The sequence below is a fragment of the Ictalurus punctatus genome, chromosome 18 (assembly GCF_001660625.3).
Source record: "Ictalurus punctatus breed USDA103 chromosome 18, Coco_2.0, whole genome shotgun sequence".
In the NCBI taxonomy this organism is placed as follows: domain Eukaryota; kingdom Metazoa; phylum Chordata; class Actinopteri; order Siluriformes; family Ictaluridae; genus Ictalurus; species Ictalurus punctatus.
In genome coordinates this window covers 24,783,899-24,806,629 of record NC_030433.2, presented here as the reverse complement: position 1 = coordinate 24,806,629, position 22,731 = coordinate 24,783,899, and the positions used below count along the sequence as shown (strand labels likewise).

At 40.2% G+C, this 22,731-nt stretch overlaps 2 protein-coding genes and 1 long non-coding RNA gene across 5 annotated transcripts; 2 read left to right on the top strand and 1 right to left on the bottom strand.

Annotated features, from left to right (window-relative positions):
• The first annotated feature begins 83 nt into the window (after window positions 1–83).
• endou2 (endonuclease, polyU-specific 2) lies at window positions 84–6,968 on the top strand. Of its 3 annotated transcripts, XM_017492850.3 has the most exons (8): window positions 84–1,149; window positions 1,261–1,379; window positions 3,720–3,825; window positions 3,949–4,070; window positions 4,671–4,783; window positions 4,909–5,062; window positions 5,924–6,174; window positions 6,662–6,968. In XM_017492850.3, the coding sequence occupies exons 2-8, from the start codon at window positions 1,278–1,280 to the stop codon at window positions 6,759–6,761; spliced, it is 948 nt and encodes a 315-aa protein (XP_017348339.2). In that variant the 5' UTR covers window positions 84–1,149; window positions 1,261–1,277; the 3' UTR covers window positions 6,762–6,968. The 3 variants fall into 3 exon arrangements, with proteins under 3 accessions (XP_017348339.2, XP_053543645.1, XP_053543646.1); XM_053687670.1 differs by lacking the exon at window positions 84–1,149 and having other exon boundaries at window positions 1,262–1,379; window positions 3,720–3,784; XM_053687671.1 differs by lacking the exons at window positions 84–1,149; window positions 1,261–1,379 and having other exon boundaries at window positions 2,869–3,784.
• Window positions 6,969–7,465: 497 nt separating this feature from the next.
• On the top strand, window positions 7,466–14,618 carry LOC100528354 (Nedd4 family interacting protein 1; the record flags this gene model as incomplete). The annotated part of the gene is given in 7 exon segments (NM_001200624.1): window positions 7,466–7,618; window positions 9,833–9,920; window positions 10,458–10,588; window positions 12,682–12,769; window positions 13,574–13,698; window positions 13,811–13,877; window positions 14,336–14,618. Coding segments are annotated over 7 exon segments (633 nt in total). The 3' UTR covers window positions 14,440–14,618.
• Window positions 14,619–15,755: 1,137 nt separating this feature from the next.
• Window positions 15,756–16,771, bottom strand: LOC108278994 (uncharacterized). Its single transcript, XR_001815436.3, has 3 exons — window positions 16,599–16,771; window positions 16,333–16,388; window positions 15,756–16,218 (listed from the first exon to the last, which is right to left on the bottom strand). It is a non-coding gene; the product is annotated as an uncharacterized LOC108278994 (long non-coding RNA).
• Between the last annotated feature and the right edge of the window lie 5,960 nt (window positions 16,772–22,731).

Below are 22,731 nucleotides of genomic sequence, written 5' to 3'. Positions count from 1 at the left end.
TTTTATCACGGTTTAACTCGCTCAACACCACCAAAGAAGCACAGGCCTTTACACCAGCGACAGTAGCACCAGTGACTTAAAGTAATGGCACCACATTAAACAATATTGAAGATGTATGATTAAAGATGCATTTTTCTAAGATGGCGTCTCAAAGCGCACATCGTTAAAGACGCAGCATCAATAAACTTCTATTCAATCATTTTTAACCCCTTTTACTTAAAAAAATTACTTCACAGGAAGATTTAAAGGTGTATCTCTACTTACATATCTAAATTTACATTTACATTACATAGAATTTACACGTAAATGAATAACTTTGTGTGGAGGGAAACCCACCTGCTGCTGGTTAAAATGGCCGTCATTCTGCTGAACTTTGACCCTGGAAGCACTTATCCGCAACTTAAAATAGCTAACACTAACTGATGACCTGGAACGAAGGGACAGAGGTTCTTGTAAAATTATTTATATTTAATTAAAGGACTTGTTTTATTCTGCTAATTTTCATACTTGATGGACTTCATACAGAAGTTCAGCCGGTCATTAAAATGAATAAGGAATATTTTTTCTCTAAAGCAGTGGACTGGCCTGTGGGACGAGCTGTTTTTCCAGCATTCACAGGTTCTAAAGAGATGTGTGAAAAAATTACATAATAAAGAGCCAATCCACTATTTATTGCTTAGAAACCTTTACAGTTATACAGTGATGTCTGCTTTATTTTATAATTATGACAATCATCAGGTTAGTCACCCTCAGGTTCGCACACCCGTGCTTTCTCAAACCTCGGCAAGCTTTTGAGGCTGTTCTCGGGGACTTGGTAAAGAAATAATTCGCTAAAATTTAATACACAATACACACAAACAAAAATGGGTACAAAGACCCTCAGTCCTCATTGTAGTGGAACATTCAAAAACACCACAAGCCGCTTCTAATCCTTTTGGCAAGAGTTGCTGACATGTGCTCCCTCCCTCCAATGAGTTTCTTTCTCTCTCTCTCTCTCTCTCTCTCTCTCTCTCTCTCTCTCTCTCTCTCTCTCTGCCTCGTGTTGTAGTATGATATACATCCCCTTCTGTCCACGCTACACACTCAGAACGGTACTGAACACACACCGATCACTGTGGGATTTACAGCCGGTCTAAACTGTGTGTCGAGGTGGGTTTAGTTTCTCTAGACTGTTGATGTGAATTTCAATGCAAATGTTTCTAAAGTTGACCTAAAATCTGTCGTGATGAAGTAAGTGAACCTGAGCCTATGTGTACACAGCCCTGTTTGGATACACCATGACTGAACATGACCCAGACCTGAGAGCTGTAGTGCAGGAAGTGTGGGACAACGATATCAATCGCCTGAGACCTGGGACAGACTACCGCATATCTCTGCAAGTAATAATAATAATAATAATAACAATCTCCCCAAGACTGCAGCCTGAAGTTAAAAGAGAACGTCTGTGTTTTATCTCTAGTGTATGTGTGTTTAATTATTATGTACTGACAGATATAGAAAAGAAAAGTTTACTTGAAACGTTATAATAATGGACGTCTTAGGGCAGCTGCTGGTTTCTGTCCATAAACAGATAAAATATGTAAACATACATTCATGTCTATAACTGTTATTTCAGAAAAACTTTAACAGTCAAGGGTTCAATGAGAGAACGTTTCATCCTTCTTTCCAACACGGGAGAAATCGTCCCACTTTGAAGAATTCATGAACGTATTCTACAAAAGTACTATTCACAGAAACCCCCGTGAAGGCCCTCACAGCCCCGTGATCAGGACGTTTCTGTTCTTCTCTTCTTGTCAGAGGTCATTGTTTATATATATCATGAGGTGGATAGAGACGAGGTGAAAATACTGCTTTACCTGTAGACCTTATATGCGTTGTAGAATCTGCTAGTTTTCCTGTTTATTCACCTGATTTTATATTTACTGACACTGAGATCATTTAACTGTGGCCTGTTTAGCGACGGACGTGCCCATCGTTTCTCTGCAGGTATATATAGAAGAAAATAACAACAGTTCTTGTTAGTGCTATCGTCTAATCGCTCATCCAGCTCTCACAGACGCCAGATAGTCCTAACTGGAGGTAAGAAATGAGATGATCTGACACAGAGCAGAAATAGCTGTATGATATATTATGCTTTATACTACAGTGTAGCTAAATTCTCAAATCTGATTGGTCAGAAGGTGTGAATTATTTCTGTACAACAGCACGGCTTGGACGGTACAGTTACAGTTCTGGCTGTAAGATGAACAACTTTCTTATATTAATGCGCTTGTTCTATCGTTTCTATAATAACAGCTCATATACAGGTAAAAACTTTTTTGTTAGGAGATGTTTATTTAACGGGAAAGTGCTCAGGACAGAGAAATTCACGCTTTCTGGTTTCTCTGTAAAATAAAACGCTGTGGGGTTTTTTGAGAGAGAGAGAGAGTGAGAGCGAGCGAGAGAGAGAGAGAATGTTTATAGCTGCTATAATGTAAGTAAGTAATGTAAGAACAGGAAATAACTCATCTCTCAGACGTTCCAGAACATTAAATCTAACTATAAACTGTTAAAATGCATGCTCTGGAGTGTGTTATTTCTTATATAACAGTATACATTATGTCATAAATAAAGTTCATTCCACGTACAGGATATCTGAGGACTTTTAAAAATGTATTGTATTAATATTGTAATACATTATCCAGTGCTTCCATAATACTTAATGTCATATACGATCATCCTGTATATAAAGTGAAAGTCATAAGACTTACATTTGTCAGATTTTATTCAAATTCAAATGTTAATGGACCAGAAAATGTAAATAGGATTGCAAATTTTATTTTTGTCTTAATACAAGATAATAATAATAATAATAATAATAATAATAATAATAATAATAGCTGTTGTTGTTGTTGCTGTTGTTATTATTATTATTATTATTATTATTATTATTTTGGAGCATCGGGATGAGAAAGTGCAGTTGTGTTTTCCAATATTACGGAATCAGACCCAGTAATGGAATGTCTTGTTGTGTTTATATTTGAACTCTAATTTTCATTCTTTAGTCATTGTACATTTCTGTGCACAAAAATGCAAATACGTGTTTCACAAATGAATTTGAATTATGTAAAAAAATTTTAAAAATTATGCACACTCGAGGGAAATGCAATTTCAAATACAGTGTATGTTTGTTATGAACATTTTCCAGTTTACCACATCAGCAACCTGAATCAGTGAGAACTGAATCAGTACGTGAATCAGTAAGACGTGAATCAGTAAGAAGTAAATCAGTGAGAAGTGAATCAGTGAGAAGTGTATCAGGAAGAATTGAATCAGTAAGAAGTGAATCAGTCAGATGTGAATCAGTGAGAAGTGAATCAGTGAGAAGTGAATCAGTGAGAAGTGAATTAGTACGAAGTGAATTAATGAGAAGTGAATCTTTGAGAAGTGAATCAGTGAGAAGTGAATCAGTGAGAAGTGAATCAGTACGTCAAAACATTACATGCATTTATTCTGGTGAAAAATGAAAGCAGAAACAGAAGTTAGACCTAAACCTTATCATTCTAGAGAACATCGCTGAAGGAAACCAGTTCTAGACTGTGTGAATGTAAATGAATGAAGCAAAACAGGATGTGTGTCACAAGCTTCAGTACCTAATTTCCTGTTAACCATGGAGACTGAAATAAATGCGGAATAAATGACAGGTATAAATTCCATCATCGTGGCTTTGTCTCCTGCAGAGTAAAGCAGCTAATCTGTCAAACCTCAACGATGGGCAGGAAGCAGCTGGATCTCCTTTGTTCACGTATGTGGATGAAAGCATTTTTAAAAAAGAAACGTTCTTGGGTAAGAAATTGGAAAAAGTGAATAATAACACCTAGACTAAAGGGGAAGTTTCCTAATAGTAATAGTTTTATTAATAGTAATAGGGTTTTGTTCAGATATTCAGATCTTGCTGCTGTTTTTCAGCTTTTATTTCACTTCTTGATAATTATGAGAGTGATACTGGTGTACCAGAGGTCGTGACCCCGGAGGAGGAGGTGGAGAATCACAGGTTTCTGGACTCCATAATGAAGACTCCTGTAATGAAGGTAACACCTGAGCTAACGTTACTGACTGAAGCAGAAAACTAGTTCATCATTCAACCGTTAAAGGAAAAGCACAAGTAAAACGTTACAGGGATGGAAAGGTATGAAAGGAATGAAAGAATTACAGCTCTGAAACACATCTTGGTTTCCAGTGCATCGCTGTATGAAGAATTGAAATCAGCACAAATGCAAGCAGGAAAATATTTGTTTAGGGAAACTGCATAAAACAAAAAAAATGTACAAATGTATAGTTTTCTTGGATTTTGATGTGCTACTGTATGATTAATGTTTAAAAAGTCGGCTGTTTTAGAAATCTTTAAGCAGAGCCATATGAATTAAATATGCTTTGAAATATAATTCAAATATCCTTCACTCCTCAGATTATCTGCTTTCCTGTCAGTACCGTAGCTCTCTGGTCCATAGTTCATATCTTATTAATAAAATTCAATCAACAATTCACTGATTGTGTTGACAGAAATGTGGTGTAGAAACGTTATATTGGTTATAGCCATGTAATAGTCTTACTCAGATCTGGACTACAGCAAACACGACCTTTGTTTTCTAACCTCAAAATCCGCGACTTGTTTTGTTATTTTTCCGCAGATTGTCCATAAGTATCTTGTAGAGAAGAATCTCTCTCCACTCGACACTTCAGCGTTTAAAGAGCAGCTGCACCGCATCTGGTTCGAGCTGTACGCCAGGAGAGGATCCAGCAAGTACTGAGCAATACCTTTACATTCACTGTGTAGTTCTGTGGAACTGCAGTCTGAGAACTCCAGAAATAGGATCTACTGTAATTAAAGTGTATTTCTTTCTTCCTATTTATTCCTTTCTCTCCAAGACCAGACTCGTCAGGGTTCGAGCATGTCTTCGTAGGTGAAACTAGAGGTGGACATACTGTTATCGGGTTCCACAACTGGATTCAGTTGTACCTGCAGGAGAAGCTCGGCCACATCGACTACAAAGGCTACAGCGTGGAAGCGAATTCCCCAGAAGTACGTTTCCGATATTGTAAAGAGTGTTTGATGGAATAATACATCTAAAAGCACTTCCCTTAATCATATGCTAAAAGAAACTAAAGTAAGTATACGGAATCTGTTTAAAATCGGTTTGATTGGTCAGGAGGTGTTGATTAATTTTCTCTAACAGCAGCTCTGACAGTAATATCGACTGTAAGTCCAATCACAGATTTATATTAATGCACTCGTTCTAATATCCTTATTGTTTGTAATAACAGTTCATTCACAGGGACGTGTTGTGTTTAATAAAGAACACTGTAAATCACTCATATATATCATGACGTTTTCTGTTAGGAGACGTTTATTTATGGAAGGAGTCTCCAATGTCAGCGCTTTGTAACTTGAAGTTTTCCGACTCTTCAGGACAGAGGAGTTTACGCTCCCGTGCAGTTTCTCGGTAACACGACAAGCCGCATTTTTTTGCCTTATTAACTTCAAGAGGGAGAAAAAGAGTAGACTGGTGAGAGAACGAATGTTTGTAGCTGCTATAACGTGAGAAGTGGAACTAGATGATTTCACCGATGTTCCACAACATTAAATGTGGATATAAACAGTTAAAATGTGCGACGTGGAGTTCATTAATGAATTTAAGATTGTACTCGCGGGCAAGTTGCTGTGGAATAAGAGGAATAAAACACTTCAGGAAGTGCTGTTAGAGGAAAGTAATCAATTCAGAGTGGTAATGGATCACACCACCGTGTTGTGGATAATGTTTGTGTTTTATTTCTTGCGTGAGTTGTGTTGTACTAATTTAATCAATAAAAAAAGTGAATGTTGATGCAGTGGTTCTGTACAGTGATTAACACTCTAATGTTTCGTATCCAATGTGCTCCACAGCCTGACGAGAACAAGCACCTCTTAGCTCTTCAGTTTAGCTGGAAGAACGGGATCAAGCCCAAAGGGAGCATCTTCATTGGTGTGAGCCCGGAGTTTGAGTTCGCCCTGTACACCCTGTGTTTCATCACCTCTCCTAACGAGCGCGTCAAAGTGTCTTTCAGTCTTTACGACGTGGAGATTGTGTGCCATCACTACAACCAGAAGCACATAGGAACAACTTACCCTGTCCTCATCAGATACCAGGATGTACAGTGAGCAGGAAGGGCCTCAGGGGTTTATAGCTATGGGTTATGACTTCTCCTTTTATATTTTAATCTGCAATGAAAATAAAACAAGAAACATTGCAGAATTATTTATATTCATGCTTTTTATTGTTCTAGATATGTCATCTCATCATGTTATTAATTATTTAGTACATCACTCACTCATTCATCCCTATTTTATTCACATGGACTTTACTATTGACTGGGAACAATTCGACTGAGCTGAAAGATTAGACTTTAACAGAGTTAAAGGAATACTTTAGCATATATATATATATATATATATATATATATATATATATATATATATATATATATATATATGTAGAATATAAGTTATCTTGACACGTGAAAGAACAGGAAATTCATCAACTTGAAACTCATCTATGGACGGTGATTAGATTCTGTCAAATGTTTAAAACATCATTTTATAATGTGAATTCAAAACTACTGAGGTCTTCTGTGCATTCTCTAGAATCTTTATGATCAGTTTGAGGACATCAACATCCCGGTATTACGAGTCCCAAATCACGCCTGTGCCACGGATTGATGTAAGACTACTGCTGTGCAACTAAACAGAATTTTCAGTCTGTAAGAATAAACCATGATTTGGGTTTTAAATGTTTATTAACATAATACAGGTATTGTTGAACTAATCCCTTTTATTAACCTAAAGCACCAACAATCCTGTGTGTTACTGTATTACAGCTCAAACATTTAGCCTTTGGGAAATAAATCTAGATCTACCTTACGAGTTCTGCTACAGTTAATATATTTATGTATTAAACTCCTAGGCCTACTGAAAGGAAGTTTAATTGTTTCTCATTTTTATATCAATTATCTTGGTTATTCAGCTAAAATTACGATTATAGATCAGGTATAAAATCTTTTGTTTGGAGAGATTAATTAGTAATTGTGATTTGTTGTGATTAAAAAGATTGGAGAACATGCACCCACTACAGAACAGATTCACAACCCTGGTCCTGGAGACCCTCCTTAGTGTTCTCATCACTCCTGAAACACCTGATTCAACTAATCAGCTAATTAACAGCCCTTCCTGAATTGAAGTGGGTGTGATAGAGCAGGAAAAACACCTAAACATAAAGGACATGCGGTTCTCCAGGGCAAAGCAAAGTGGAGGTAGTTTTGAACACTACCAACCATACTGCTCACGATAACAGACATTGTGCGCATGCGCAGATCAGGCAGCGATTAAGACCTGTAATGCACTAACATGGCCTATGGGTGGCGCCGGTGTTCCTCTGACATCACCGGAAGTGAAAACAGGCCAAGGGGCAGACGTGGGCAAGAAACACAAACTTACATAATTTCCACACAGCACTTTGTTGGTTAAATTGCTCAGTGTTCAACATTCCTCTGGATCTTCTCGAGATTTCTGAGGATGGTGGAACCAAGCGGGAGATATCAGCAGGTGAGTCAACGTCACTGTCTCTCCGGATAGCTTAGCATTCTAATTCGTCCAAAATACCACACTAATGTACTAACCTGTGTAGTAGAAATGTCCACCATCGTGGAAATGTCATGTTTTGGTGTAGTATTTAGTATTCTAGCTTGCTGTTTTGATCGTAGGTTTAATAAAAACGTTTCCCCCGGGACAGTGACACAGTGACGTGAGTGTTTCCATGAGACGCTGGTGAGGCTCCGTGCCACCTTAAATCTCATTGTTTTTACATGGTTTGCATGATGGCCGTTTAAACATTTGACTAAAGACTAACGCTAATGTTTACGGCAAAAAACACACTTCAGCCCAGATTTTTACCTTTAAATAAATAAATAAATAGATAAATGAACACACCCCATATATATTACGTTAACCTGCTACATGTTCACTGTTTATATTGTGTGTTTGTAGTACACCGCTCATTATCCGAGACTGGAGTTGGATTTTTTATTCGGATTTTCCGTTCCACCTTAAAAGCTCCAGCAGTTCAGTTCTCCCGCCTGTAGATGGCGCTGTTTAGCGCATTATAATCAATTACACATACAAACCCACAAACCCGGGGTTTTAAACACAGCATGTGGGACAGGACGGGACCGGTTCGGTAAAGGTTCTGGTCTGGCCCAATACAAGTTCTAAATAAAATTCATTTTGCGGACCGGAACTCAATTGTATGATTTGGGAGGGGGGAAAAGTGCTCTGTTATTCCACTAGGGGGCGGAAAAGAGCCACAAACATCATTTTATTAGCAAGCTGAAATGATAAGTTTCTTTATTATTAGTAGTAGGAGTAGTATTATTAGTATTAAAAGTAGCTTTATTAGCAGATTACATTTAACTGCAGCATCCATCACTCACTGCATTGTGGAATCGGGGAATACTGCAATACAATACAAACAACTGGGAAAAACAAAACAAATAAATAAATAATCATTAAAAAACAAACAGCAAAATGGTGCCTTATTTTCTAGAGTGGATTAAAATTTGCCATATTGTTTAATAACTTTCCAAATAAGAAAACAGCTTAATTTTTAAGAACTTGCACTTACAAATAATGTATTTTACTATATTGAAAAATAAAAGAACTAACTTAATGTTTTTCTTTTTAGCTTTTAAACTGTAAATAATATGGAAAACTATAAAGATTTGTCACACATTCAGTATTGTGGGTTGTTTTATGTTGATTCATGACATTTTTGGGAAACCCCCTCTGATTGCTGTATTACATTTTCTATCTGATTGACTAGGCTGACAACTGAAGTGTGTGTGTGTGTGTCATGGAACAGCAGGAAGTCACATGATTGTGACACGAGGCTGAAAGACTGTCGCAGTAGACTGGCTTTTTTCCATGGCCTTTATATTACACTTAATATTATTCCGTTGGCTTTAAGTCTGTTATTTTCTCTCGTGACTCTTTTACAGTGTCAGTGTTGGAGTTTATATCATAAAATTCAGTACAGACTCCACAGTCGATTGAGTGCAGTCTCGTTTAGAGAGCATCGTGTAAATGAGGTCTACAGGCAAAGAACAAGTTATTTACAAATAATAATTATATCTGACCAAGATATAACAGAAATATCTAGAAAAAACAGCCCAGATGCAAAAGAGGAAAAGCAAACAGTGGACATGAGAGTTATTAGGGAATGTTTATATCACATTTAATAAGGGATGTATGAACAGGTGATATTCTTTTTATAGACTGTTTCTGGGGTGTAACAATCGGACCGGTTTGAACAAATTTTGAAATTAATTGAGGAAACAAGCATGAATCAATTAACAATTATAATTGATTAATTCTGAATAAGGAAATTGATTTTAAACTGATTTGTAAACATGGGTACCAGCGCAGACTGATTTAACCCGAGGAGAAACCCTGGCATCACCTGGAAGCCTGAAGTTTACACCTCTCTACATATTTTATTATTTATTACTTATAACAAAGAAACCGTAAACACTAAATGTGTTACTATAAATGTAATTTATAAACTTCTTCATCCTCTGGACGTTTAAACTTTTGCGCCTGATCGCTCATATTCTGTTAATTTGTTTGTAGTGAACAAACTTCGCACAATAAATTAAAATCAAGATATAAAAAATAAATAAAAATCCAAAAACGCATCCAAAAGATGAGATTTTAGGAAGCCCGAATGATCCGAGGACCAACGCGAGTCTGTTTCTGTCTCGTCAGTTACCCAGTGAGGAGGAAGCAGAGGAGGGGCCTCAGGTGAGCTCTGATGCTCCGCCCCCTTACAGCAGCATTGCAGCAGACAATGCAGGTACAGAATCATTTACATGGAATTCTTTTAATGATACAGGTTTTAGTTTAAAAAGTTTTTAGTTTCTAAATTCATGACGTACAGTGAAGTCTAAAAGTCGGACAGGTATTTTCAACTGGAAATATTTTGCTTTTACATTATTTTCTAATTTAATACAAACATTTTCATTACAGATTTAATTATCAACAACAACTTGAGTGAAAAGTAGAATCATAGACTTATTTATGTAAAAGTTTGAATTTCATAGTATTCGGCTCGTCCTGCTTTTGCTGTGTTGAATATTATTGAACGTTTCCGTTCGTTGTTTTAAATTTTTCAAAATCCCGAACCTTTTTATTTCCAGTTTTGAATGAAAAACAATCTGCAGTTTCAGAGATCTGGACCTCACTGTACATGAGCTGTAACCTGTATCTATTTAATAAAGGAAACTTATTAACAAAACATTTTACTTTGTTCATTTCACCAGTCATAAATATGGTTAGTAATTATAGGCTGTTCTTTCAAAGACTCTTTTCTTCTTTTACTCTTTTTTTGAAGCGTATTTTGATTACAAAGAAGACTCTGCATTCCCCAAACCGCCATCTTATAACGTAGCCACGTCGCTGCCGTCGTATGATGAGGCTGAGAGAAGCAAGGCGGAAACTTTTGTTCCTCTGGTGGCAGGACGAGTGAGTACCACACATCTCTGCTCCAAAACATCCCCCCACCCACCACACCCCCTCTCACCCCCTACAGCTGGGTGATATGACGCCGTAACGTCAGCAAAATCATGATGCACGATCTGTCAGTACTAGGTGGTGGTGGCGTAACGTTTCCGTGCGTCCGTGTGAGATCCTCGTTAATGCGACCCCTGACGAGTGAGCGCTCGAGTGTTTTGTAGGATTCGTTTCTCATCAGCGTCAAACGTCTGATAGTTTTCCTTCAACAGCTTTACTTGATTGCTGAATAAATCTTTTTTGAGTTGTTGGTATGCATGCACACTTTTAAATTTGTATTAATACATTGTGGTTTTTTTATATAAAGCACCCTGAGAAGTTAATTTTAAAGTTGGTATATATAAAAGATGATAATGATGATAATAATAATAAATTATTATTATTATTATTATTATTATTATTATTATTATTATTATTATAGCTTCCTTCCTGTTTGAAGCATGTTTCAAGGAACTTATTAGAGTTGAGTTCTACTTCTTTAATGAAAAACCCATGAGGAACTGATTGGAGGCAGCAGAGTTGATGTAAATTTATTTGTTCTCCCTTTTCAGTGTTAGTTTTATTTTTGTAGATAAAAATATCAAACTCAGTTGTTCAGTTATTTAATATTCCAACACGACTCTTTGGCTTGGTGTTTCTTAGCAACTTAACTGGAATATTGTGATACGGATCATAGATGCGTCATAGAAATACCATCGACAGATAATGCGTGATGTTTTTTGCCGTATAGTCCACCCCTGACCCTGACATGTTGCTTTGCCTGTTTCAGCAAACAGTTTTTTTTTGTTTGTTTTTTTCTTCCCATGACTAGCTTCTTCTTCTTATTATTATTATTATTTTTCCTTCTTCCCTCATTTGCTCACAGTTCTTGTTGTTTCTTTGCCACACATTGCTCTCGCGCAGCACAGGGAACGTCTGGACACGTTTGATGATGTAACTCGAGCACTGGAGGTACAGTAACAGTGTTGGTGTGTTGAGCTGTACCCGTGGTGCCCATCTTGGAGGGCTTTTATAGTCCAAAATTTCTCTTACACCTTCTACACCAGCATTGGAACCCACTGTAACAGCATGTTGCTATGTAAAACCTTCTCTAAATAAAGCAGGTTAATGTTCAGGTTTCTGTCTTCTACAGGTACACCTGCTCATTCATGCAGTTATCCAATCAGCCAATCATGTGGCAGAGTCTCGGTGATCTCCGTGGCTTTGACAGTGACACGGTTGTTGGTTTGGGTATTTCAGAATCTGCTGATCTCCTGTGATTTTCGGGGTCTGAGCATCAGTTCTGTTGGATCTTTATCCAGTCTCCATTTGTCCAGTCTGGTGAGTCGGTCTCCACTGTCCACTCAGATTCCGGTTCCTGTCTGATGGGAGAGGAACCCAATGTGGTCTTCTGCTGTTGTAGTCCCTCCATGTCAAGGTTTGATGTGAAATGAGATGAAGATGAGATGCTTTTCTTCTCACCGTGGTTGTACAGAGTGATTATTTGAGTTGGCGCTAGTCGTTATCCTCTGATCCTCTCTCAACACGGCGTTTCCGTCCGCAGAACTGACGCTCACGGAGTGGTTTTTGTTTTTTGCACCATTCTGTGTAAACTCGGGACGTGTGTGTGTGTGTGTGTGTGTGTGTGTGTGTGTGTGTGTGTGTGTGTGTGTGTGTGTGAGAAAATCTCAGGAGATCAGCATCTATGCCACAGTCCGATCACTTAGACTTTATTCCCTTTTGGAAGTAAATCTGGTACACTTCCTGTTAGATTTAAGTGACATATAATCGACGGGGTTCTTCTTACAAAGTCTTTCTTTTGATATTTGGAGTTTTTTTTCTCTCTCCCTTCTGAATAGCCTTTTTATTAAACACAACTGGAGTGTTTGTGTTCTGTGTGGTGTAAACAGGCCCAAGCCATCAGGAGAGATCTGAGATCTCCGTCAGGAGAGCCATGTTGACTTTCTGTTTTTGTGTGGGAAAAGATGGACAGAGATTTTTTTTAATTCGTCTAAATTTTTAAAAATTTTTATTCCACCATCTCTAATTTCTAATGCTTTTTGCAGGATGAGGACTTTGTGGCCAGAGATGATTTTGAGGATGCAGACCAGCTGCGAATCGGCAACGACGGCATTTTCATGCTGACTTTCTTTAGTAAGTGTTCTGTGAACGTCGGTGCTCTTTACCCACACGGCTTAAAGACTGGCGTCGCGTCCGGGGGGAATCGTGCCGCCTCGCGCCCAGCGTTCCTGGGATTAGACTCTGGATCCGGCGTGACTCTGACCAGGACCTAACACTAACCCTAGAGCTGTTACTGAAGAGGAATGAATGACAAATGAACATTTCAGACATCCACATCATGCTGTTCTTTAATAAACAAAATATATCCTCATTGGCAAGTTATTGTCCTATAAAAGGAATAAAGCGTATTTATTATGCCGCTTGAGACGGATTTAGAATTGGGCTGGCTGGTGAGTTAATGATTACTCTGTTGTACTCAACAAAATGGCATTAGAAATGAAGAATACCTAGCTAGAAAGGAGAACACCGACTCGAATACCATTCACATTAAGGGAAGTTTCATTTGACACCGACGTGAACTGGATCGCTGTCTTAAAACCAAACTCAAATGAAATAAGCGAGACTGCAGCTGGGGAAGAAAAATAGCTAATGGCATTTGAGATGATGCCAACGTGATTCATCTCCGTGTAATTAACATAAACCTGATCTCCACTCGCTTGTACTTTGTTGTGCTCGGTACCTGCTGTGAAAACGTATAGCCTCAAGGCCGTGGCTCTTATCGTCTGAGATGTTCAGCTCTTCAGCACGTATGATATAAACTTGCGATATAAACGTGACGTGGACTAACATCACATGATATTTTTGGAATGTTTTATGAGTTGTAGAGGTGATTTAGGTCTGATCTTTTTTTTCTTTCTTTTTTTTCCTGCCTCTCAGTGGCATTCCTCTTCAACTGGATCGGTTTCTTCCTGTCCTTCTGCCTGACCACCTCGGCGGCGGGTCGTTATGGCGCCATCTCCGGCTTCGGCTTGTCCCTTATTAAGTGGATCCTGATCGTGAGAGTATGTCTTCCTGCAAATATATCTTCATCATCATCCTCTTCATCATATCTTTTCACCATTTACTCCGATGTCTGTCCTTGAAAAACCTGTTTTGTGGTTTGTGTATCTTCAGTTTTCGACCTATTTCCCTGGCTATTTTGATGGTCAGTATTGGCTGTGGTGGGTGTTCCTGGTGCTCGGTGAGTACGCTAATCTTCTGATCTTTTGTTGTTTGACGTGCGCAATAAATGAATTTCATACATGCTTTCCTTTTGTGTATATACTGCTGTAACAGCAGCTCTGACAGTACCGGCTCGGAGGTTTATTACTAACGCACTCATTCTAATACGTTATCGTTTCCATAGTAACAGTTCATTCGCCTTATGGACGTGTATGGCAGACTCTCTCCAAATAAAAGCACTACAAATGTGTGAAAACGTTCTTAGGGTGATGTTTTCAGGATCTGAAGCTGTAACTTAAGAACAAATACAGAAATAAAAGTAATCGTTGGCGGGTTGTTGTGGTATCAGACGAGTGAAAGACGATGGGACGTGCTGTAATAGGAAAATAACGGGCTTCAGGGTGCTGTGATCCGGGCGGCGTGAAGCGGACCCGAGTGTGTAGTACAGGTGCCGTAACAAGTTCTCGCGTGTTCCAGGTTTTCTGCTCTTCCTCCGGGGCTTCATCAACTACGCCAAGATCCGCAAAATGGCCGACTCTTTCTCCACTCTCCCAAGAACCAGAGTCCTCTTCATCTATTAAAGCTTCATGTTCTTAAGCTTCTGTACGTGTAATCATGTTTAATTGTAAATACTAAAGCGTGTAAGTTCATTATTCATGATGATTCTGATTTTCGTCCTCCTGCAGCAGCTTGTTGGAAACCGATACAGAATTTCTGGCCTCCGCGGAGCCGAGGGATCACCTCATGTTTAAAGAAAAAAGAAAATTGAAACGTGCTCCGTGCATAATATACTGAACGAAATTCAGGTGTTGCTTTCAGAACGATGGATGAGGAGTGATCTATTATTATAGTTTTTTTTTCCTCCTGTTTTGATAAACGCCACTTGATGGATGGCGTGATACACTTTCTATGTTTGTAGATGTAAACTTGTGGATGCTGATGTCTCTGTAACTGCAGAAATCATTAGTGATTTAAGGATAAGCGCTTTTTGCATTCTTGGATTTGTAAATGAATGCCATGTGATAATCCGCTATGTAGTAACGGCATGCAGTGGTACCCATAGGGGGCAGTCTTGTTATTTTTCTTTAGTTTTTTTCCTCTTTTTTTTTTTCCCCTTGTAATGACGTTAGACATAGAAGCAGCCAGTAGCTGTTGGTCACCATTCACAAATATCTTTACCTTTCTGTGAATGGCAGTGTTGGGTGAATTGAATTTAAAGCAGCACTTTTCACTCCTCTCTCTCTCCCTCTCTCTCTCCCTCTCTCTCTCCCTCTCGCTCTCTCTCTCTCTCTCTCTCTCGCTCTCTCTCTCTCTCTCGCTCTCTCTCTCGCTCTCTCTCTCGCTCTCTCTTGCGCTCTCTCTCTTGCTCTCTCTCTCTTGCTCTCTCTCTCTTGCTCTCTCTCTCTTGCTCGCTCTCTCTCTTGCTCTCTCTCTCTCTCTCTCTTGCTCTCTCGCTCTCTCTCTCTTGCTCTCTCGCTCTCTCTCTCTTGCTCTCTCTCTCGCTCTCTCTCTCTCTCTCTCTCTCTCTCTCTTGCTCTCTCTCTCTCTTGCTCTCTCTCTCTCGCTCTCTCTCTCTCTTGCGCTCTCTCTCTCTCTCTCTACATGACATGAAATAAAAATTTCTCTCTCTCCCTTTTTAAAATATTTTTTATTAGAGTCGTTACATGTGATGTGGTCAGGCAGTATGCTTTTATTGTCTGTATTTATTTTAAACATGGGAAGTCCCATAAAATAAAAGTCGGAGTGCAATTATGGAGTGTTTTGTACGTCACGCACGCCATGTGGAATTAAACTATAGCCTGAAATAAATATTTATCCCTTTATGTTTTGCCCATGTTGTCATTCATCAAATAATGAAATAAATAAACCTCTTCAAAGCTCATTTTCAGTAATGCCCCTGTTTTACAGGACACGTATGGCCTTCTGTTCCTTTTTTTTTTTTTTTTTTTTTTTTTTTAAATATGATAAGATGAACTAATGCACCTTAAAGTCGGCGAGTGCAAGTCCATTTTTGTCTGCACTGAAGCGAACCCTGTAGGTCGTGGCTTTGCAGTTGGAGGAGCCCCAGCCGTCTCGTTCTGTGCGATTATTCTTTCCTGGGTAATCGAGTCCTCCTTTGATTAGGTGAATACACCCCCATTCAGGACCCAGCCATGCTAGGGGTCTGTTTCATCTCTTGTGGTTTAATTATGCGTGTTTTTTTCCCCCTCTTCCCTTTTTTGTTGTGCTGTGACTTGTCTGCTCTTGTTGCTGAGGGTATCATCCATGGAGCAGGAAGTGGCTCTCTTTTGTACTCTTTGTTTTCCCAACCAGTTTTGTGGACAGCCTTGGAATGCAGATGGATGCACACGCGTATATGCCTGTAAATAAGACATTGCTTGGTATTAAAGTCTCTAGTTGTTGCAACCACTAGACAAAACGTGTGTTTTCACAGCCGGATTTGTGATGGAGCCGTCAGGGCTACTGAAATATACCTGCAGAAGATCTGGGAATTCTGTCCTATATGTCTGTGATGTAGTGATGAGTCGTTCTGTGAACGGCAACAAACTGCTATTATTATTATTATTATTATTATTATTATTATTATTTTAGTTTAGTGTATTTTAGACATCATTTTATTCTAGACACTAAAGTTTGGTGTTGAACTGGAGTGTTCCCAAATCTAGGTAAGTAGATAATATTGGCATTTAAAGTGAGCTAAAAGTTAAATAGGGCAGAAACAGGCAGGTAAAATCCTCACCGCTCCTGTGTCCTGGGTTCAGTCCTCAGGTCCAGGTACTGCCCCCGTGGGTTTCATCTCGGGTTTCCTCCTCTGTCCAAAATAATGCCGGTATGTGGACTGACAACTGTAAATTGCCTGTGTGTGTGTGTGGGAGAGAGAGAGGTCATGCTGCTATCCCAGCCAGGGTGTATCCCTTCTTTGCGCTCAGCGTTCCCAGGATCGTCTCCGGATTCACCCTGAACAGGATGAAGAGCTTACTGTAGAGGAGTGCATAAAAAAAAGCGAAATGTAGCTTGCTCTACACTATCTTTATTCCATGAAGTCATTTTAAGTACTCTACAATTTGAAAATCTAACCAAGGCATCAATAAATATGTTACTGAATGATGATTTTTTATTTTTTTTATTTTTAAAGAATAATTTAGATCTGATCTGATCTAATAAGAGGATGAAAGTAGTATTGGGATCTGAGAGTGACCAGTTAATAAGTTCCTTAAAGATTTTGATTGCTTTATTTGTAGTTATAATTCTGCTTGGGTTGTAGTAATAATACTGATTAAACTAATAAAACACACAAACTCTCGAGGTGGTCAGTAACCTTAGACTGGAAGTGTACTCCGTAATCATGATAAGGATTTTAATTGGGGTTTAGTGGTGTGTATTAAAACTAAAGAGTGTATTCAGTTGCTAAGAGATTTTCCTCATCTCTTTTATGTAATGTACAGTAATGCTCGTTACACAGCAGTATTCAGCAGCGTATTCGTTAACACGTACAGGATGTCTATTCCACTTTGCTCTGTCGATTTATTCGAATTTCTGCTGCTCGAGAGAGATTTTGGCAGAACTTAATCTGAGCTTTGTTTCCTTCCTGTTATGCAAGACCTTGTTTATAACGTTTCTCTCTTCCTGTCATTCAAGCAAACGGACCCGTCTGACCTGATTCCTCATGGGGTACCGAGTGGCCATGCATTTAGGAATGGAATCAGGAATATTGTGTCTTTAGTACAGCCCTCGAGCAGCCCGAAGCTTAAGCACATCACATGGAGTAGTGTTATTAATGCCTGTGAAGGTGTGAAGGTGTGATGGCTCACACCCGTTTACAGAGTCTCCTTCACTGTGGAGTGCGTCACAGATTTTCAGCTCGGACTCCTTGAGCTGAGAGATCGGCAGCCGTCACTTCCTTCGCTGTTGTCTTTCTGTGTTAAAGCACTTAACATTTATTAACAGCGCACACACCCACGGCTCCTTAACCCCAAAGAAACACACTCAGCACAAGCCAAAGAATTCTCCAGACTCCTGTGAGTCAATATGAAGAAAATCCTGGCATTTGAATGGGTGTGATAAAGGAAGTGAGGATGGGGAAGGTGAGAAGTTTGTGAGTGTGTGTGTGAGTGTGTGTGTGTGTGGCTGACTTCAGGAAGGGGGGAGTATGGGTGACACTTCCAGTCGTATGACTCATACAGCTTCTCTTTTTCCTTCCCCTGTCCTTGAAGGTTTCCGTGTGTCTGTACTCGGGGGGGGGTTGACGCTGACTCTTTTCTGATAAGGTCAGTTGAACGGTGGGAGGATTCTGGCTGGATGGGCGGGCCGTATCCAGTGACGAGCGCCCGGTGACTCATCCTCAGAATGCTGTTGCGGCTGCTGCTGATGGTGATGTGATGGAGGACACTCAGAAACCAGCGCTTTTGCACTCCTTTCTTTCATCTTTCATTCAACCTTCTGTTTTATTCTGTCCCTCGTTCTGTTTTTTAACGCTCAGTTTAGTCTCGTCGGCATCCTTAGTCCATCTTTTGCACACAGAGCTGTGTGGTCTAGGTATCAAGGAATGAATCGGATGTGTTTTTGCCACATATGAGAGAGTAGAAGGAAGGAATAATAATATAATAATAATAATAATAATAATAACAATAAAAGATTCTCATCTCAGTTCTCATTCATCTTTTCATGAATGGGTGATGAGCATCATGAATGGTGGTTAGTCTGGCTCAGGATTGGCTGCTGAGAACTCACCACACACACACACACACACACACACACACACACACACACACACCAGGCAAGAGCAGAGAGACGTCATGCTACGTTTCCGCAGTGCATCAAGGGAATCAGCCTGCCTCTGACTCATACTAGACAAAGAGAAAGCGAGGGGGGGGGGAGATGGGGAGGGGGGGACCTGGTCTTCAACCCCCCCCAAATTCAGTGATGTAATACAGGTAGCTTATTCGTCACGGCTCACCCCCGCTCTCCCACTTTCACCTGATTGGCTGACCAAACCTATGAATGGACTGCACTGTTCCCTATAGAAAACGAGAGAGGAGGGGGGATCGAGCGGAGAGAGGGAGTCTCTCCTTGGTGTGGGTCAGAGATACGTCACTTGCTCATTGAGGAAAAGCAAGAGCAACATCTACTGCTCCCTTGGCAGCTGATCTCACTCTAAGTCACACACGTAGGCAGTATTTGTTTATCACTCTAGAGTGTGTGTGTGTGTGTGTGTGTGTGTGTGTGTGTGTGTTTGTGTGTGTGTGTGTGTGTGTTGGTCCTTCCTTTCAAGAGAAGAAGGGTTGCAATGGATAACAATGTGTGTGAACCAGTTTAGTCATGAATGAGCAAGTGGGGCTGAATAAGAAGCTATATATGTGTCAGTGTAGTGCTATGGGAAGTCGTGTGTGTGTGTGTGTGTGTGTGAGGCCTTCTGTTTGCATATGCATGAACTGAGAGCTTTTCATCATGAATGATTTGCCGTTGTGTATTACATGTCTCTAAGTACAGTGTGTGTGTGTGTGAGCGTCGGTGCTAGGCTGGAGGAATGTGTTTGCGTGTGCAAACCTTGGCTAGCTCTGCCTTGATCCTGAATGACTCAGTGCTGCAGTACTTGGTGGGAGGAGCCAAGGTTCTGTCCCCGGCTGCAAGCCCTGCTAAATGTTCTTACAAGCATGATCTCTCTCTCTCTCTCTCTCTCTCTCACACACACACACACACACACACACACACACACACACTCACTAGCCTACATCCTGCCACATCAATAGTGTGACCTTTAATTAGCCGTCTGCACAGTTAATGCACAGACTAGATATACTGCTGAGGATCTCTACTGTGGAATCTCAGTGTTGGTACATGATGAAAGCATGCTTAAATAAATCATTTTATCAGTGTTTTATGTGAATGATCTTGTACCTTCTGCGCTATCAGTAACTCGGATGCATGTACATCGCTCGTATATAATATTCATCTTTACAGTTTGTATCGCATGCAAGCTCAACGCTTTTCAGCAGTGTTTTTCAGACTCAGGTGTTGTACAGAACCACTGACGTCTCTGGGACGGCCAATGACTCATACTCCCCTCCCTCCACAGACCGTCCGTACCAGCTGCAGGATCTCTCTTCAGATTCCAATCATGCGCGCTCGTCTTTTCTTCCCACCTCGGATTCCCGTTCTGCTGTTTTCACTGTTGGGACGGGGCGCTGGTGTGCATCAAACATTATATACAATCATATACACCGTTTAATAAGCAAGACATGTTTAGAATATGAATCTGCAGCAGCCGGCTGTGGCTGGTAAAGAAACGGGACATGAGAAGATTTATGTGTGGAAGGTTAGGCTATAAACTTTATAGATATATGGTTTAGCTTAGTAGAAGTAATATCCTAATGACCGTGTCCTACTGTGCATCAGCTGTAACTAGCACTGAAGGTTATTTTTAAGTGCGACATGAAATCGATAGCTCCTATGACCTAATAGATGCGTGTGTATGAATAGTGTGGTGCGGTGCACTATATCTCCACGTGTGAAACCCAGTCGATGATTCCGCTATCAAGAGATCGACATTATAAGCAACTGGAACTTCATATAGAATCTTATATAGAAGTTTTATTTTCTGTCTTCCTTTGCAATCGCATCATGCTGACGTGGGACTGGATCGTCCCTAACCCTTACTGACGAAACCCGAGGATCTCTCCTCTTGCAGCAGTCACTAGCAGGTTCTTTGTAAAGCTGTTTTAAAAAAGAGTTGCTAGTTGGTCTAATACGCAGTGACAGCTCATGGCAAAGGGCAGAATATTCTCATTGGAAGGCACAACCCTATTATATGAACAATTACACAAGCATGTCAGCTGCTGGCTAATGAGTTATGTCTGTTGGCATGAATAATCATAATCACTTTGACTTAAATTTTCACTGACCGCTCTAGAGTTTTGCACATGACCCAGAGATATGGATATGAACGGGAAAACTCCATGAAAGATGACCATCTTAAATATTCAATCTTAATTGCTTCTAAATGCACAGCAGATTCAGACAGGGCCTGCAAATACTCCAGTAATAATTCTTTGTTACGATACGTTACTTGTGTAGTATTTTTGAACCTGAATAATTTTACTGAAAACTCTTACCTAATGTCCTCGAAGGCATGAAAAAACACGTTGAGGCAAGGTTCACGAATCTGTTAATGTGCTAGTGTTAGGCAATATATAATAACTAATTTAACCTGATTTCTTTGCTAACGCATCAACTCCAGGTGCTAACGTTATCGGCTCGACAGCGAGTCAAACTCGAGCTACTTCTGATGAAATCTATAGCAAACTTCGTAGCATTAGTCATGTACATGAGCAGCAGATTTAGAGCAATGTTTCCAGGTAAAAAGGCGTAGTTGCTTTGAAAACATCAGTTAAAAACATTTACTTTGGGATTTCTATTACTTGAGTACATTTAAAAGCAGCAGCATTTTTAAGTCAATTTTTGTTGGCTACTTTCACTTTTAACTGAGTAAGATACTGACACGTTATCTATACGTTCACTTAAGTGTGATTTCTCAGAAGTGATTGATTGACAGATACATGCCAGGACCTACTGGCCTGTCAGTCTACAGCACAGCTCAGCACTGCTGGTAGGACTGTCACTGTGGGCTAAAGCGAGGCAGTGCCGGTTCCTTCTGTCAGCATGAGGTGTGGCATCCTGTGGAGGAAGCTGCAATTGCAGTGAAGGTGCAATTTGCAAACCATCTGGAAGACACCTGCAGGGCTTCCTCTCCGGAACGTCCCCCTCCGGAGGGATGCAGGTGCTAGAGGCGGAGCAGGGGAATGAAGTAGTGGAGAAGAGAAACGAGTTAGAGGTTTTAGCTCCGCCTGTGCGGGTGCAAAACACCTGGGTCAGAGTCTTAGCAGGAGGAGGGTCTTTTGTTTCCTTTGACATTCTTAAAGCTTTTAGCGAGTTGTGGGTGCACACTGACTAAAGACTGGGCCTTAATTGGCAATGCCCTCAGTATGAAGCAGAGGGATTATTATTGTTCCCTTGTACTATGGAAAAGAATTGTAGGGAGGGAGGATAGCAAGTCTTTCCTACAACCTCTCCTGATGGAAGGATTCAACAAACGGGAGCGTTTAAGCATGAGTTTTTCGGTAAGCTGAGTGCACATTACATGATTTTAACCCTGATTTCACCAACTCATATTACTCATACTGCTACTCTCCGTGAGCTCCCACCGCGTGTACTCGTGTAGTATGAACACTTCAGCAACATGATTTTCAAGGTCACAGAGCCTCCGATATTTTCAAGGACGTTTGCTTTTCTCAGTGATGAATCATGTAGCGTGAACCCCTCTGTGACGAGTATAACTGCTGAGAGACGGCCACTGAGAGACTGAGAGGAAATTAAATTCATGTCCTGTCATGCGCAGCAGATCCCTGAATCCGGTTTATCACCCATTTATTAGTATCGGAGGCCAAGGACAAAATGTAAACACAAAGTATAAAACCAGCTATGTTTCTTTTCACTATACCTCCAGTTCTCTTTGCAGAACAGACAGTCCTCTCTGCTCACACCTCCACATACACGCTTTCCTACACATTTTTCTCTTATTTCCTGAACAAAATAGCGGTATGAAAGACCGCACACTTGCATTTATTTTTTGGGAAAGCAGGACCTGGGGATCAGGCACGCTTCCCTCCAGTTGAAAGATGTGTAGTGTAGTGTGTGAGTCTCGTCTGTCAGCGATCCACAAAACAACTGATCACAACCGGGTAAAGTGGTACAGTGTAAATGGGTCAGCGATGCTGAGATTTCGAAAGGGGTGTAGTGTACGCTCCGTTTGAACGACTGGTAGTGACGACAACTGACGGAGGAAAAGAGGGTCTCTTGATCTGGCTAGAGCGGTG

What these genes read in the sequence shown, in the direction of transcription:
- endou2 (XM_017492850.3), top strand. Translation starts at nt 1,278, where the DNA reads ATGACTGAACATGACCCAGACCTGAGAGCTGTAGTGCAGGAAGTGTGG. An exon ending in ACTACCGCATATCTCTGCAA is followed by an intron (nt 1,380 to 3,719) that starts GTAATAATAATA and finishes TGTCTCCTGCAG; the next exon opens with AGTAAAGCAGCTAATCTGTC. An exon ending in TAAAAAAGAAACGTTCTTGG is followed by an intron (nt 3,826 to 3,948) that starts GTAAGAAATTGG and finishes GCTGTTTTTCAG; the next exon opens with CTTTTATTTCACTTCTTGAT.